The sequence below is a fragment of the Trematomus bernacchii genome, unplaced genomic scaffold, assembly GCF_902827165.1.
Source record: "Trematomus bernacchii unplaced genomic scaffold, fTreBer1.1, whole genome shotgun sequence".
NCBI classification, from domain to species: Eukaryota; Metazoa; Chordata; class Actinopteri; order Perciformes; family Nototheniidae; genus Trematomus; species Trematomus bernacchii.
Genome location: NW_022987821.1, coordinates 3,275,911 through 3,291,611, shown reverse-complemented (window position 1 = coordinate 3,291,611; position 15,701 = coordinate 3,275,911). Strand labels below are relative to the sequence as shown.

Sequence of the window (15,701 nt, the reverse complement as noted above, 5' to 3'; positions counted from 1 at the left end):
ATTATATTTTTATCTGTGTTAACCCTTTAAGTAATCTTGCAGGATTTTAATTGAGCAGATTTTTTTTCCTGTCATATCATTTAAATATGGCTACAAATCTGGTTATTTAAGATAATTCATCTATATTTTTGGTGAATTTGCTCTATGTCAGGACTATATTTGGGCAATTGCCAGTAAATGCAGGACAATCAAACTTTTTCTGCAGCACATTTATGATAGCTGAATCTATTTATTTGATTAGAACAGTATTATTCATGTTGCAGATGCATAAAGCCGCCTGGATACAACCGTGAAACAGCTGTTTGGATTAGAGTCGTGGGTGTTACCTCTCAGCACATGCGCCAAACATCTAATATGAGACACTGGATCTGTGGGGAATCTCTCGCCATCCCTCCCTCCCTCCCTCCCTCCCTCCCTGCGTCGCGGCTGGGAGGTTTCATTTGGCTCCTAAATATACAGCAGCGCTCTTGGCTAAAAATATTTTTGCTTCAGAGCTCCGTCAGCTGCTGCATGAAGCCCAACAGGAAACACGTGATGAGCTAACAGCTAGCCCTGCAGCCCTCTGCCTCCACCTAAACAAGGTTATAATCTAGTTAAAATTGTTTTTCTTCTTATTTAAGTCTGCCGAAGTGTCCTCGAGCAAGTCCTGACCTCTAACCTCTCTGTGGAAGAGGAGAAACAGAACAAATGTTTCCCTACAAGAATAAAAGAGAGCTGCACTGCAAAAAACGATTTACTGAGTGAAAGTAGTTTTTTAAGCAATCAAATTACATATTGTATGCTTTTGCAGCCCTGTGTGCTACAATGTTCCATTATCTAATGATATCTGCAAATATTTCCAAGTTTTAACACCTTAGAAATACCCTACAGTCCCGAATGAACGCCATGTGTTTCGCCCGGTTTATTTCTTCCCATGTGCTTTGCTTCCCGTTGGACGTGAAAGAGTTAAACGAGCGGAGTGTGGAGGGATTACACAACCACAGCCATTGTTTTGGAGTTCGGGCCGGCGGCGAGGAAGGCCGCTGAGCCGACATGTCTGAACCAGCTGCAGGACGAGGCTCGCTTTCATCTGCAGGAGGAGGTATGTAAACATGAGGAGGAGGACGAGGAGGAGGAAGAAGGGTCTATTTTCTTGCAGAAAGTACAACTGTAAAGGCTGCAGCAACTGTAATCATAATTTGTATTATAGATAAGTCACTAAAAATGTTGGAAAATGCCATAAGAGATATATTTAAGGTCTTCTTTTGTGTAAAACATAGTTTACTGTCATAGAAGATGAAGAAAATCAGTTAGAATCACTGAGTGTTACTACAAGTTTCTTTTAAAGTTACAAAAATGATCAATCAATTACCAGAATTGAATTGTGATATACCTTTTAACCTACAGTAATGTGATTTTGAAAAAACTCCTCAAATATAGTGAATATACTGTAAGGATTGTACACCACAAAAAACCTTGGACACACTTGTGGTTAGTCCTTCCAAAGTTTTCTTTTATTTCTGGGTTCATTAACTATAAGACACTAATCAATCAAAGACTTTAAGATCCTTTTGTGAGCGTTAATTATCAGATTTATATTTCCCCGTTAGTTGAACCGTGATAATCCTCAGGAGATGTTCCTGTTGACTTGAAGTGTCACGGTGAATCCTGCAGCAACACGCCAGCACCTACAGCCGGGATTACTACTGTAAACTATCACACACATGAACACACACTCACACACACAGCTGCAGCATTAATACCTGCAGTGTGTGTGTGTGTGTGTGTGTGTGTGTGTGTGTGTGTGTGTGTGTGTGTGTGTGTGTGTGTGTGTGTGTGTGTGTGTGTGTGTGTGTGTGTGTTAATGTCCTGACTAACTAAACCTCCAGACACTTTGGCTCGAGTCTATCGGAGAAACGCAACGCTGCAAATGAATCAGTTTTAATGTAAAATGATAAATTGTCAAGTAAAATTACAAGAGTTTTACCCTCCCTAAAAAAATAAAAACTTCCAGCTGTCCCTGCTGCGGTGGTGGTTTCTGGGAATAATCTCTGAAATCAAAGCTGTGTAATTGATAGGGATACGAGCAACAAGGGGAAGATGGTTTAGAGTTAAAAATTCCTGCGTCATCGTCTTCTTTTTTGTTTTGTCATGTTTCTGCTTCAGCGCGCCTTTGAAAAGGATGCCAGAGAGAAAAAGATCTGTCCCCCAGAGCGGAGAGGTGAGAAGAAACATGGCGTCTCTTTTATCTTAATGAAATAATGAAGGAACGGCGTCTTCACATCATTTCACAACAGTCTGCACAAGTTTTTACTTTGAACAGAATCTGTTTTCACTCGTCCCGCTTCACTCTGACATCCATGACTGAATGTTTTCTCAGTTTCTCATTAAGATAAACGGCGACATTTTTCTGCTGCACTGTCATTGGTTTATTTAAGTCTCACTGGGAGGTAGCTTGGTGGAAATCTGGAAAATACGTGACTAAAACTTGGAGATGCAAGCGCTAAAAGGGTCCGTAGTGTGGCTCAGTTATAGACACATATTCTTGAGCTGCAACAAGTTCCTGCTGCTCGACAGAAGACTGAAAAGGACTCACAATCGTCTTGAAAGTGAGAAACATTTCATCAAGTGTGTGTCTATTATTACAAATACAGTGTTTCAAAAAGAAAAGCCAACTCAAGCTCCTGCAGCACCAAAGAAGATTGTGAAATGGCTCATTTTTGGTCATTGTGACTCCTTCTGTCTGCAGACAGCAGTTACAGCTCCGGCTGCATTTAACCGTCTCTTTGCACTCTGGCAGCGTCTCCTGTCCTTAATGACCCGCTCTCAGCGTCTATGTAAACTCTCATTCATGAGGAGAGAGGCGTGGCCCTCAGCCTGCCAGTAATTTTCCACCATAAAGATCTAACCGACTCACTTCCCTGTCATTAAAGCGAGCGCGCTGCTTCAGCTCCAGACGTGCAGTGAGGGCAGGGGACTCCCGAAAACCTCAACAGCAGCATTACACTCCCAACCCCAATATCACACTTTGATTACTCTAATATGTGATGTTATATGTGATTGAATCCCTCCACAGGATTCATTTTCAGGAGAGGATGCACAGGGACTATTTTCTTGCTACAATGTCACAAATAGAGCTGCAGCTGATGCAACCCATACTTTCACTAACAATACAAATGGTGGAATACACCCGAGCTGATATTTCATGAATGTCTCTTTTGTGGTCCTTATATATATTCTAACATATTTACCTTTAACAACAAGTGAAATTATGCTTTGTCTTCATGCCCACTAATCTAGTCTTATTTATCTATCTAAGTTGTCCTTAAAAAAGTCTGTGACGCAGCACAAGATTGTCATTGTTTTCTTTAGCTAATAAAAGACCAATCTCAAAATAAAGATAAAAACAAGATCTGTAGGACGGCAATTAAAAGAAGGAGAGCCACAAAGTATCTGCACATCGATCATCAATGAGCTGCACACGTGTTCTCCACATGCTTTCTACTCAAACTGCTGCAAAGACATAAACATTGTTTATTTTTTAAGCTTTCATTTAGTGTTAAACTGCAGCTCTCAATAATGTGTAGCGTTGTGTGAAACAAGCTTTAAATAAAGTTTCATTCAAAGTTTTAGACGTGCATGATTCTGCTTTTGATGTGCAGGCTATAAAGATGATTTATGGCCGAATAAAACAGATTGAAGACGGCGTACTGAAATAAAATTAATATTTAACTGATGTTGAAGACGGGGATTAGTGGCTTTTATTAAAGTCATTGTAATTCCTCACAGAGAGTCTGACATCAACAACATGTGTACATTTCTCCAGAGCAACGACAAAAACAACAAGAAACTGATCATGATTAATAACGTGAATTATTGCCATTTTTGCACAGCGTTTCCATCCAATCACATCGCTCGGCTGCAGCTACATAAAAGTCACGTCCATCAACAGTGAACTTGTGAAAGGAGACGCTAAGATGTGGGTCGATGAAGAGGAAGAAGAGTCAGGAAGCAGCTTGTTCCCCGGAGGAAAATGAGATCATGACGCTCTGTAACTGTATCCTGACCTGACCCTGGACATATCTGCACTGTAAACACACTTTTCAAAACAGAAGAAGAAGAAATAGGGGACTTTATTCAGGAGCTTTTGATCAGATGACATGACCATCAGCATATCGAGTGACAAATAACTGCTGAATATGTTACATTTTCTATTTCAAATCTTTAACTGAGGCTCATTTCATTGAAAAGAACTGCTGTTTTAAGTGAAACCCTGGAGCTTTTTAAAAGCAAAGCAGACCCTAAATATTCTTTTAAATCTACCTCTGTCATCTTTTCCTTGTCTTTTGCCTTGTATTTTCATCCAAATGAGATAAATATTTGTGCCCAAGAGGAACAGAGAGTGCATGTAAAACCGCAGGCGACGAGCACATCATGTCCTGTGCTTTCTAAAATAACACGACTGTCTTTTTAGTGAATTATCTCCGTCTGCCCCCTGGTTTGAGGCCGGATCAGAGGTTAGCAGACACCTTCTCGACTTCGCCCCCGGGTGCTTCCTCTCGCTCTCACTTCCTGTGACAAACATTAATTCCTGTAAGACGCAGAGGAGGGATTAGTCAACGTGTTTTACAGGTTTCCCCTGATCAACGGAGGAACTCTCATTCATTCTCAATTCTGACATTTTAAGCATATCATTCTTGATGCTTTAACCTCTTGTCTTCTGTGAAGCACCAAGTGTCAAAAATTACACCAAAATAAAAAGTTTTGTCTTACAGAGAGGGTTTGTGGAAGGTTTGGGTGAGTGGTGCTATATGGTTTGTCTTACAGAGAGGGTTTGTGGAAAGTTTGGGTGAGAGGTGCGATATGGTTTGTCTTACAGAGAGGGTTTGTGGAAAGTTTGGGTGAGAGGTGCGATATGGTTTGTTACTTTCTAAGAAAGCTGCACAACATATGACCTCTGTACACAAATTGGGTTAAATGTTAAAACAATGAAGCTTGGAGTAAACTTGTTTTCATTCGGTCATAATTGTCCGACAGCTGCTGCGTTTGAACCGTCACACATGAATTAAAGTCACTTTCCTCTCCGGTACAACGCGTCATTCCGTCTGCTGTTGTTTGATGTCTGCGATTCAAATCAGACATTTGCATAATGGAGATAAAAATCCAGATGAGGCGGAGTAAACCTCACACATCAATTCAGGTGTAGCTTATTCTGGTTACAAAGCTGTGTTTAGTTACGCATGAAAGAGCGGTGTTATAGTTTGTTTTTATGATTGTTGTCTGCGTGAGCGTAACAACATCCTGGCACGAAAAAAAGCGCGCCTACCACTCACAGATGAATGAGTGATAGGACAGGAGGACACTGCATCTGTGATTGATTAGTGATGCCTGGCATGTTAACTAAAATGACTCGTTTTTGTATTTGAGTCATCAGCTTTTTGTTCTGAAAAAAATCGGTTTCACTCTTCAGGACTACGTTACCCAGAATTCCATGCAGCTATAGTCAGGATTGGCCTGCAGTACGTAATTAGGGTTATTCAAACTTTATAAAAGGGAGAAGAAGAAGATGTAGATGATTGATTTGAATAAACAAAAGAAGAAGAAGAGGAATACTTTGGTTAAGGACAGCGGATTAAAAGTGAATCCCAGAGACAAAGAAAGGCGGGGAAGAGGAGAGCCAGCATGTTTCTGCAAACACACACACACACAAACACACACACACTGGTGTTTCCCAGATGCCGGGACATGTCTCTACATGAGTGTGTGTCTGCTGTTGTGACTGCGAGGGTCTGCAGGTCTGATGTTATCACTGGACACATCCCAGCACTCATTTCAAGACTCACTCCAGAAAATAAAAATGCTCTCAGAAACTTTAAACTTTAAAACATTGATAAAAAATTAAATTGGTAGATATGGCTGGCTGTTTTCAGTCAAGAATGAAGAGAGAAGTAAATCAAATAAACAGCGCATGAGTTTGTTTCAAAAGATTAGTGTGGGGCCAAACCCATAATACTAATGCAACATGGCGGTTGTCCAAAAATGAAGTTTATTTCCAAATCTGCTGGAGTTTATTAGCAAGGGGATCTAGTATCTGACTGTAATGAGCTCATATTGCAGGAGTTGCATTAAAAGCATGAACGCGGTGAAAACGTTGCTCCTCTCTGGATTTATCTGCTGCAGCCGCTCTTCAGTTTTGCCTCGGGACACATGCACGTCGCTCTCTCTGAACGCCGTTAGAGCAGCATCTGCTTCCTGGCGGCGGTTAGCGCGGGACTCCTGCCAAACACAGAATCTGCAGCAAGACAAACTCATGTTCTGGAGAACAAACCGCTGATATGTTTTTCTTTTTGTCTTTACATGATCAATGTCGCTGTGTTTCTGTACCATGTCTTCCCGGACAAACAGACTCAAGTTTAGTTTCTTTCCCAGGGCCATATGTGCACTTAACGCTGCTAATATTTAAGTTATCATGTCTTCCGTGCAATTTAATGTATTATTTATTTATGTACTTATTCCCTATCATGTCTATTTAAGTCCCATTTCTTGTTTTTATATTGTCTTGTTGTTTTTATATGATCTTGTTGTTGCGCGTTGGCACCTTGAGTTCATATTGTAATTTCGTTGTACTTTCTTATCTCTTTCAACCAGTGGCGAGCCGTGAGCTTTATACCTAGGCCCTCTGACCCCCACCCCTTCCCTCGAAAAAAGAAAAAAAAATAGTTATTACGTCACAGCGTATACTTCAGCGGAATATCAAAACAACGGCCCAGGGTGCAAAACGCATCAATGACAGCGACCCTCTACCACACAAAACAACACCTGGGAACCCAATTTGTGTTCTTTGAAATTGAAAATGATATTGCATTGTGTTTGTTACTTTCGTTGCCGTTGTATGTCTTAAGTGTAATTTGGCATGCTTTTATTTTGAAGGCGAGTTCACGCTGTTGACAGGAAGTTGTTGTTGCTATGGAAACAAGAAAAGTTTCACAGCGGGCGGAACTTGTCATAATGTCAGCGATAATAAAACCCACCCATTTAGAGGGAAGATATGATTGGTCAATTGTACTGTCATTTGACATTACTCTCTCGTTCAGTTACTATAGCGGGCCCTCTGTGAATCGCAGAGAGGGCCAGACAGACGAGCTTCTTTCATGTAACCCATAGATGTAACCCCTACATTCAAACAGAGAATGAACAGGCAGATTCGAAGGATTTATTTCTTTGGAAATGTTATTTTAAATACAATTAAATCAAGTTTTTTTTCGGTAAAACTAATGAAAAATATAACAAAAATAATATTAAAAAAATATATATTTAAAAAAAAATTTTTTTTTTTTAATGTTTTTAAATATATTTTTTTGGAATATCTTAGGCCCTCACAGAGGGCCTAGAGGGCCCTGACGGCTCGCCACTGCTTTCAACTCTCTGAAACAACGCTTAGTGTCTGTCAACAGCTGCCAGCCAGGGAAAGAATACGGCTGAATACGGCCCCTGTAAATGCTCCTCATAGCAAGATGACCCCTTTGACGTCGACCATGAGACAGGTCAAAGGTCAGACTGGGGGTCAGAAACAGGAAGTTCAACGACCTCTCGCAGCTTCAATCGGCTGGGAATACTGAGAGAGACTGGAAACACATCTGGAAAACGCATGCAGGACGAGGAGAGGGGGAGAAAAGACTGAATGTGTAACAAAGAGAAAAGTGTGTATACATGCATGTAAGTGTGTGTGTGTGTGTGTGTGTTTCCTGAGGCCCTGCAGAGGAGGGAAGTTCAGCCGAGCTATTATAAGACCACAAATTACGGCTCTCTCCACGGCCAGAAATCTCCTCTGCCGGGCCTCATCAGCCGCAACATGGAGACTGTACTGCACAAAAAGGGGCAGCGTCACAAAAACACACAGGATCCTCATCAGAAACCACGGTTTTCTGGGCAAATATTGCAAGAAAACGTGGACTTCTACGTCTCAAAAGTTGCATTTTCTCATTTCTTGTGCATCCTTCACACGTGTCATCCCTGCTGCCTCTCAGGTGTGCTAAAGCTTCTTTATCCAATGTCAGCAGAGCAAACATGTCCGCCCACGCAAATGAAACGGCACAGAGAGACAGAGAGAATCATTGTCTTCATTTTAAATTACATATCGGCAGCGAGTCAGACTCCCGCCTGATGAATTACTTTATATACACCTTCTTCTCTGTTCTGGTCCTGCAGCACCTTCTGCTTTAGTTTACTTAGAGCAAAAGTGTATTCAAACTGCTGTATGGATGCATATATGAACAGTATGGAGTCATTTAGGCGAGTTAACAATAACGTTTTCAGTCAAATGGAGTCAAAAGAAGAAGAGTAGGATAAAAACAGATCAGTGTTTGAAGATGAGGGAGGTTTGGAGCAGAAAACAATGGAGGCGTTGTCATGGCGGCCATGGGATCGAACCCCCGGGTGTTTCCCACCGGGCTCCGTCCCGCGGCTCGGAGCGACCGGGACACAGAGCGCTCCATTCTCCGCCACTTCCTGGCCTTCCCATGAGCCTGTGCACTGCTGGGGTCGTCTTTGTTCTCACAGAGTGCATGCTGGGAAATTCACTGTCTGACAGACTCCCTTTGGAAACGCCACGATCACAAAGAGGGATTCACCACGAAGCAGACACTCAGGGAAGGTCCCATAAATACTCCAGTGTCAGCGTGTTTATGTTCTGTATATCACACAATCTGCTGAAAACATATCTTAATATCAGAATATGTCTGTATTTACAACTATATATGACTTTTGCATGAATCATCCATCCATTTGACATCATTCTGTCTTCTTCAACTCAACTTGATTGGAGATATTCATTGTATTCCATATACAATTGTTTATAAGGGTAGATAGAAGCCTGGTCTGTGTTTGAATGACAGTGGAGGACACACGTCTTTGTTGGTGGCTCCCTCATCCTAGGAGGTCTTGTGGTTTGTCTGAATTCCTCGTGAAGAATAATCTAATTGAGGAACTCCTGCAGGCCTCAGCGTCTGGACCGAGGCCACACAGCAGCGACACAGCGAACAAAGGACACGCTCATGTCTGTGCATCGGGAAATAAAGAGTGGAGATGATGCAGGGCTTTCTATCTCAGCTACTATCCAGTGCAAACACTTTTTTATAACCTATAGCTATGAATCAACTTCTACATTTGCCAGTATATAGACTTTTTTAGACCATAAAGCTATGAATAAACATCAACATTATGTCAGCATGCTGCACTTCTGAATGGAAAATGTATACTAAGGAAAAAGCGCTGAGTTTATCAAAGCCACTTCCTGTCTTGTCGCTTTTCTCCCTACATGGCTTTACGTAACATATAGGTATTTTTGTCTAAAGTCAGTCAAAGTGGAAAATCATCTACTAAATATTCACATTTTACAGATAAAGATTGGAACTTTGGGTCAACAATCACGTATTTTATGGATGCAGAGGATTTCTATAACTGATCAATCGCTAGTTTCTAAAATGGGATCCAAGATTGTTAAAGGAGCCATTAAGGGGTTCAAAAGCCCTTAATGGCGGCAAAATACAAATATGAACCTGGAAATGAGCAGAATATGGCCCCTTTAAACTCTGGTTACCTGCAGTGGAAGAAAACAGTCTGAATCTGGACTTGAGCAGCTGCGTTGTCTCAGATTTTGAAATCTCCCTGTAACTGTAATTTTATAGACTTGCTGGTACATGAATGTCCCTTATTTTATAGCTTGTACTTTTATTTCAACCCTGTGCCCTCATTCTTTAATCTTTAATCGAGCTCTCTCGACTTTGAGTAATTTCCTGACTTTTTATTTGAAAGTTTAAGTGCTTTATTAAACAAATAGAGAGCAAGAAAGCAAGAGAGAGACTAAGAAAGAGAAATAACGAACACAAATCACTATTATAACTATTATTATTATAAATATTAGACTTTTAACCTGGAAAACATGCAGGGCGAACACACATCTATTAGTTTAAAGTAACTTGCAGTGAATACATTGCAAGATAAACGGCTTTATGAGAAACACAAACCACATTCTTCTGCAGAAAAAAAGCGAATGCAACTTTTAAAGATAACGGAGAATGATGAAGAGGTACCAGGAAATTAAGGGGCCGATATTGCTGTCAGGACACATACAAAAAAACGTACTTTTACATAATAAAAAACCTCAAAAGCAACAGGACGTTTGATCTGTATAAGAAAGCCTTAAAGGGAGATAATAACACGGACAACAATGCACTTTAAATGAAGTCTGGTGCCTTTTGAAGCAGGGAAGAGGGGGTACCTTTAAGTGTGTGTGTGTGTGTGTGTGTGTGTGTGTGTGTGTGTGTGTGTGTGTGTGTGTGTGTGTGTGTGTGTGTGTGTGTGTGTGTGTGTGTGTGTGTGTGTGTGTGTGTCAGAGGAGTCATGAATGCATAAAGCGGTGAGTGTCCCGGTGCCGTGCGAACAGCCTCCCCGCTGTAACAACAAACTGGAGTCCTGCAGCGTTTGTTTGAGGTGGAGGGGGGGGGGGGGGGCGGAGCTGTGAACTTCAGTCGGAGTAAAGAGGGGCCAAACAGTCGGAGGAAAAGGGGCCCCGGGGTGCTACAGGGGCCGCCACAGGAAATGGGTGGGGCTCCGTACGTTAGGGTGACTAACGTGTGTTTTTGGCTTATACTTTTCTGGTTTTATATCATATTAAACTGAATTTACCTGAACATTTTCCACTATTTTCTGACCTTTACAGACCAAACGATAAGTATAGAAAACAAGTGTTATTTGCACACACCGAGCACAGTGCATATCCTGTCTGATATAGACTTTCTGCACATCCTCACACTGCGAACACGTGCACAGAGCAGGTGTGCTCTCCCTCCTCTTCACACCTCCTCCTGAAGAGGTCAGCAGCACATTTACAGCACTGATATAGCCTCTCAGCTGGTCACACCCTGCCCACCCCCCAACACACACACTCACACACAATTTGCTGTAAATAGGATCTCCCAGGTTGTCTCGATTCAATCGCTGCTGAAGACGGAGGAACAATATGAGGAAGTGAATAACCTCATTGAGTTCCAACCAGAAAATGTACAACATTCACTTTCTTTTTAAATAAATAATCGACTAAATTAGGCAAAATGTGTCTTTTCCATATATTGCTTACAAAAAAGACCCTGTTTCAGGGTTGGAGCACTCACCGTTGAAGAAGCTCTTGACCTTCAGGTATCCGACGCTGAGCCGCAGCACGGACAGTTTGTCGAGGCGCGCTCGCACATCCTCGGTGAACGGCAGCAGACTCGTGAGTTTGTCCAGCTCGCCGTTGAGGCGGTCGCGATGCCGCTTGGACGGGTTTGACTTGATGCCATCGGGAGGAGGAGGTTTGGGTCTGTGAAAACAAGAAGGAAAATACATTAAAACACAGAAGTTAACAAGCAAATTATCCAATATGAGAAGCTGATACCTCAAATTTGTCACTGGGCAACTATCCTCAGATATAAAAGTGTTTCATGTGTGAAAGGTGAGTTTAAATGCATTATTTTCAGATGTATTGTTGTTATTTTGGCCTCGCAGGATTTAGCCGGGTGGAACATAGCGGAGCCATGGGAACCATGTCAACAGGCTGATGACACCTGTTATAATCACCTCACCTGTGTGTGTGTGTGTGTGTGTGTGTGTGTGTGTGTGTGTGTGTGTGTGTGTACTGTTTTTCTTGTGTAGCATAAAGGAACTATAATTGCATTTCTTGGTGCAAAACAGTGTTGCAGAATAACAATAAATGCTCCTTAAATGCTATAATAATCGTCCTAAATGCTGCAGCGCTGTCCGGATAAGGAAACTGAGCGGAGGGTAAATAATCCCCGTGTGTTTGTCTGCAGGTCAGCAGATCAGGTGCAGCAGAAAGCGTCTCTGTGTCTGAAACTGAACTCCACGGTAAAGTGGCTCTGTAACTCAAAGCAGACGCTGTTCTTCCTCCAGAGGAGAAGCTGTGAACACGTGGAGACACCTCTCACGTTAAGCTGCTCTTTGGAAGCATGCTTTAGCTCAAATCTGGAATTAGGTAGGCATTATTATTTAGTTTTCTCTTTCCTGTAGTGTCTTATGTGTACATGGTCTCTCCTGTCACAGTAGAGGCACTAAACACAAGTATTAACAGAAATTAATTGGAAGCATTAAAAACACAATTTCTCACCATTAATAGCTTTTTATATTGCAGAGAATAACTGTCACCTTTTGTGTCTTTCTGGGAAAGTTGTGGCTGTGTTAACCAAAGTTTGGATGCCTTTGGGGTAATTTCGGGGATTTTTACATTCATACAGTTAAACCACAGTATCTGATCTCTTTAGAAAAGAGGGACTTTCTTAAATCATGATAACAGATAATCAGTATGTGTTCCCATTTATGTCCAAATCAGCAAAGAAAACATTTATGGCTTCTCAGAAATAACTTTTTTTCTAGATAATCAAATTTCACTTTGAATTCAATCCAACTCAGCACAGAGAACAATGGAGAGTCAGTTCAGGTCATCGGAGAAAATATCAGAATAGAAACAAGTTTTTCTTGGTTATTGTTATCACAAGTCGGCGATACTTCTTCTTTCCCCCTGAAGAGAACATACTGACGTTTCCGGATCATGATGAGCCTGACTTCCTCCACAATAAGTCTAAAGTTGACACACTGTTGTTCACATGACAATCAACAAATCAACAAACAAACAGAAGGCGCTCTTTCACCTCGAAGCACTTTTTGCAACATGAGGCAAACAATGTAAAATGTCTGCAGCTTTCTTCAACTAAATATTGAGTTCAGTGTTCCATAGTGATGTCACCATGTTCCGGAACTTTGGGATTTTAGCCTTTGCAGGCCATTTACATGCACACAAACCTATAGAACACACTACAGGGAAGAGAAACCCTCGAAAAGCAAAAGGGACTCTTTAAGCTTTCAAAGAATCTCAGCAGATAGGTTTTTGGTTTCTTGCTCAAGAGCACTTCAGCAGAGTGTGTGGTTGTTGTGGGAATTTAACCTGTGACCTCAGGTCGGTCTCCCACAGTGCAGCTGCACGTCTGCTGCTCTGCCACTTAAATCAGCTTCAGATGTTCTGCCTCCGCCGGGGACTGTAGGTCAGGTGAGGCCAATCACGTCGCTCTCTGTGTGTATGTGTGTGTGTGTATGTGTGTGTGTATGTGTGTGTGTGTGTGTGTGTGTGTGTGTGTGTGTGTGTGTGTGTGTGTACCTGCATAGCTGCATGCTTTCTATGCAATGTGACCCTTTAACCAACTCACAGTTACCTCCCTGTTACACAATGTACCGCCTGAAGTTGCAGAAAACATTGACCAACTTCTGAGTTACTGGCAACAAGAGTGAGGAAATAATTTGCATTTGAACGAATAAATAAATAAAGATTAGGTCAATCAAATCAACAAGTTTAATTTAAATTCAACATAATAAGCAGGAATATAAAAAAACAGTTCAAAGGGTTTAAATGTAGGGTTTTATGTACGAGTTGGCTGATTTAATGCTGGTAAAAACAAGAAATCTTTCAGCAGATGTAAAGTTTCACAGGATATTTCACAAAGCCTCTAAAAATATATTTACCAGGCCAGAACTGTACTGTAAAATATATCAAATTCAGACAAAAAATCCCAACCAGTGTTCAGAAACAAATGTGCAGCTCACAGTAATCTAACTCTGGTTATCGGCAGATGTGTGATTTCACACTTTAAATCCGTTACACTGTAAAAAGCATGACGTCGGTGCAGCGCTGTAAGTGTAACATAAATGTGTAAAACGTTAAACCCTCCTCTCCTGTAAATAAGACATCTGCTTCCAATAATACCGCAGAACACGACCTATCTGGGATCGAGGAGATGATATCTATCGCTGCATTCCTGACGGCACAACTCCCTGCAAGAACAATGAGCGGCCAGTGTTGTTGCTTCTCCGTTATCTCACAGATCTGCGTGTGTCTCTGTGTGTGTGTGTGTGTATATGTGTGTGTGTGTGTGTGTGGGTTTTTTTTTGTGTTGGACTCGAAAAAAAACAACAATCCCCTGCGTTTACACAAAGGCACTTTGTCTAGAACCGGGCAACGACACCTTTGCAGAACAAAAGAAACTAAATACGATGTTGGCGTCTGCTGCTGGAGGTATGATACAGCGTGGAGGCCGAATCAGGCAAGAATAGGCGATACCAGAGTAGATATTTAAGGATAAAAGCTGCGTATACTCTATATTTGATCATTTTAATGCCTAAAGTTATATTCATTTTTAACATGTTTATATTTTACCTGTGCTTCTTTTCATATCCAGATGAACATTCAGGTGTAAAGATCGGTCGATATCAGTCCAAAAAGTCGATAACAGATACTCAGAGCCAACATTTTGGGATTAGAGCTGCCAATATTCTAAACTTGATGAACTCAATGCCAACAAACTGTTGATTTACATTCATTTGATCCCGTTTGAATCAAATGAATACTAAACTTGCTGGTTCGTGCCAACAACAATTTCTCATTCTACTTCACAAACAATAGCGGTGCGTGAGTTACTGCCCCATAAAACATCGTAATTAACATTTTGACAGTTTGAGAATTACATAAAGACATAAATGATGATACTCTGTGGACTTTGGACTGATGACAGTTAAGATAGTTAAGAGCAATTATGGGACTTGAAAGGCATAAGAGCTCCAGGAAAAGTATGTAGACAATCAGTCTATAAGGCTATAGTCTATTTGGCCAAGTCATATACAAAATATGATACAAAATGTTGATGTTTTATTCATTCTTATATATTTTTCCATTATGTTTACTTGAAATAAAAGGTTATTGATTTGACATCCTCATCAATCACCACAGACTACCAAAACACAGGAAGTGGAAACCTCCGAAATAAAAGCATAAAATCAACATCACTGTTTTTCTGATGTTTACTGATGTCGTAACGTCTGGGAAGTGAATCTGATGTCTGTCACATGTCAGTCATAAGAGAAACAGCTGCTCTTCAGCATGACTTCTCAGCAAAACCCTTCATTGCATTCATTTAGATTAATATCTTAGCATCGGGTTGTTTCCCCTTTTGTCTTGAGCCTCTTTCTAAATGATTGCATTTGGTAATTTATTTTCAGAATCCGAATCAGAAGTACTTCCCACTGCAGGGAAATGTACAACTTGGTTGATTTGGTACAGTGAATCCACACTTCGCACATTTTTTATGGCTTGTAATCTATTTTTGTATTTATTTTCTTGAGCTAGATCCATCCCTTAAGCTCTTGTGGGAATTGAACTTGAGAAAATCCCTGCAGCCAGGCTAAGAAACATGGTCTAAAAGACGGAGAAATGTAGATTAAAGGCTCTTTCAGAAATACTTTAATGCCTAAAGAAGACGTGTTTAATATGGGGGTCCTACTTTTCGCTCTTTATATATTCTCTAACTCTTCTTATCCACTGTTTATACGAACGTCACTCTCCAGGTTAACCAATCACTTCGCTCTATTCCCAAGAGCCTATCATAGCGCTCTGCCAAACCTTTTAAGTCTGCTCTCCCCTCTCTGACAGTTGTCATTTCAGGTGACTCTACGCAACCCTCCTCCACCCCCTTTTCACCTCCCGTCCCTCTGAATCCAGGGTCAAGCTAAACCCCTCCCCTTCAGACCGAACACAACTATCCATTCACCACCACCAGTGTCTAGACCCCAGGGGGGTTTCATCGGATCGGTTCTACCCTCCCGAATGATACTTCCTGCACAAC

General features: G+C 41.3%; 1 protein-coding gene across 1 annotated transcript in view; it reads right to left on the bottom strand.

Moving 5' to 3' along the window:
- The window catches only part of LOC117499211 (aryl hydrocarbon receptor-like), a 37,861-nt gene that overhangs the window by 18,577 nt on the left and 3,583 nt on the right, over nucleotides 1-15,701 (bottom strand). Inside the window, exon 2 of the mRNA XM_034151587.1 lies at nucleotides 11,151-11,338. Within this exon, the coding sequence (XP_034007478.1) occupies nucleotides 11,151-11,338 (188 nt within the window). The remainder of the gene's footprint in view (nucleotides 1-11,150; nucleotides 11,339-15,701) is intronic.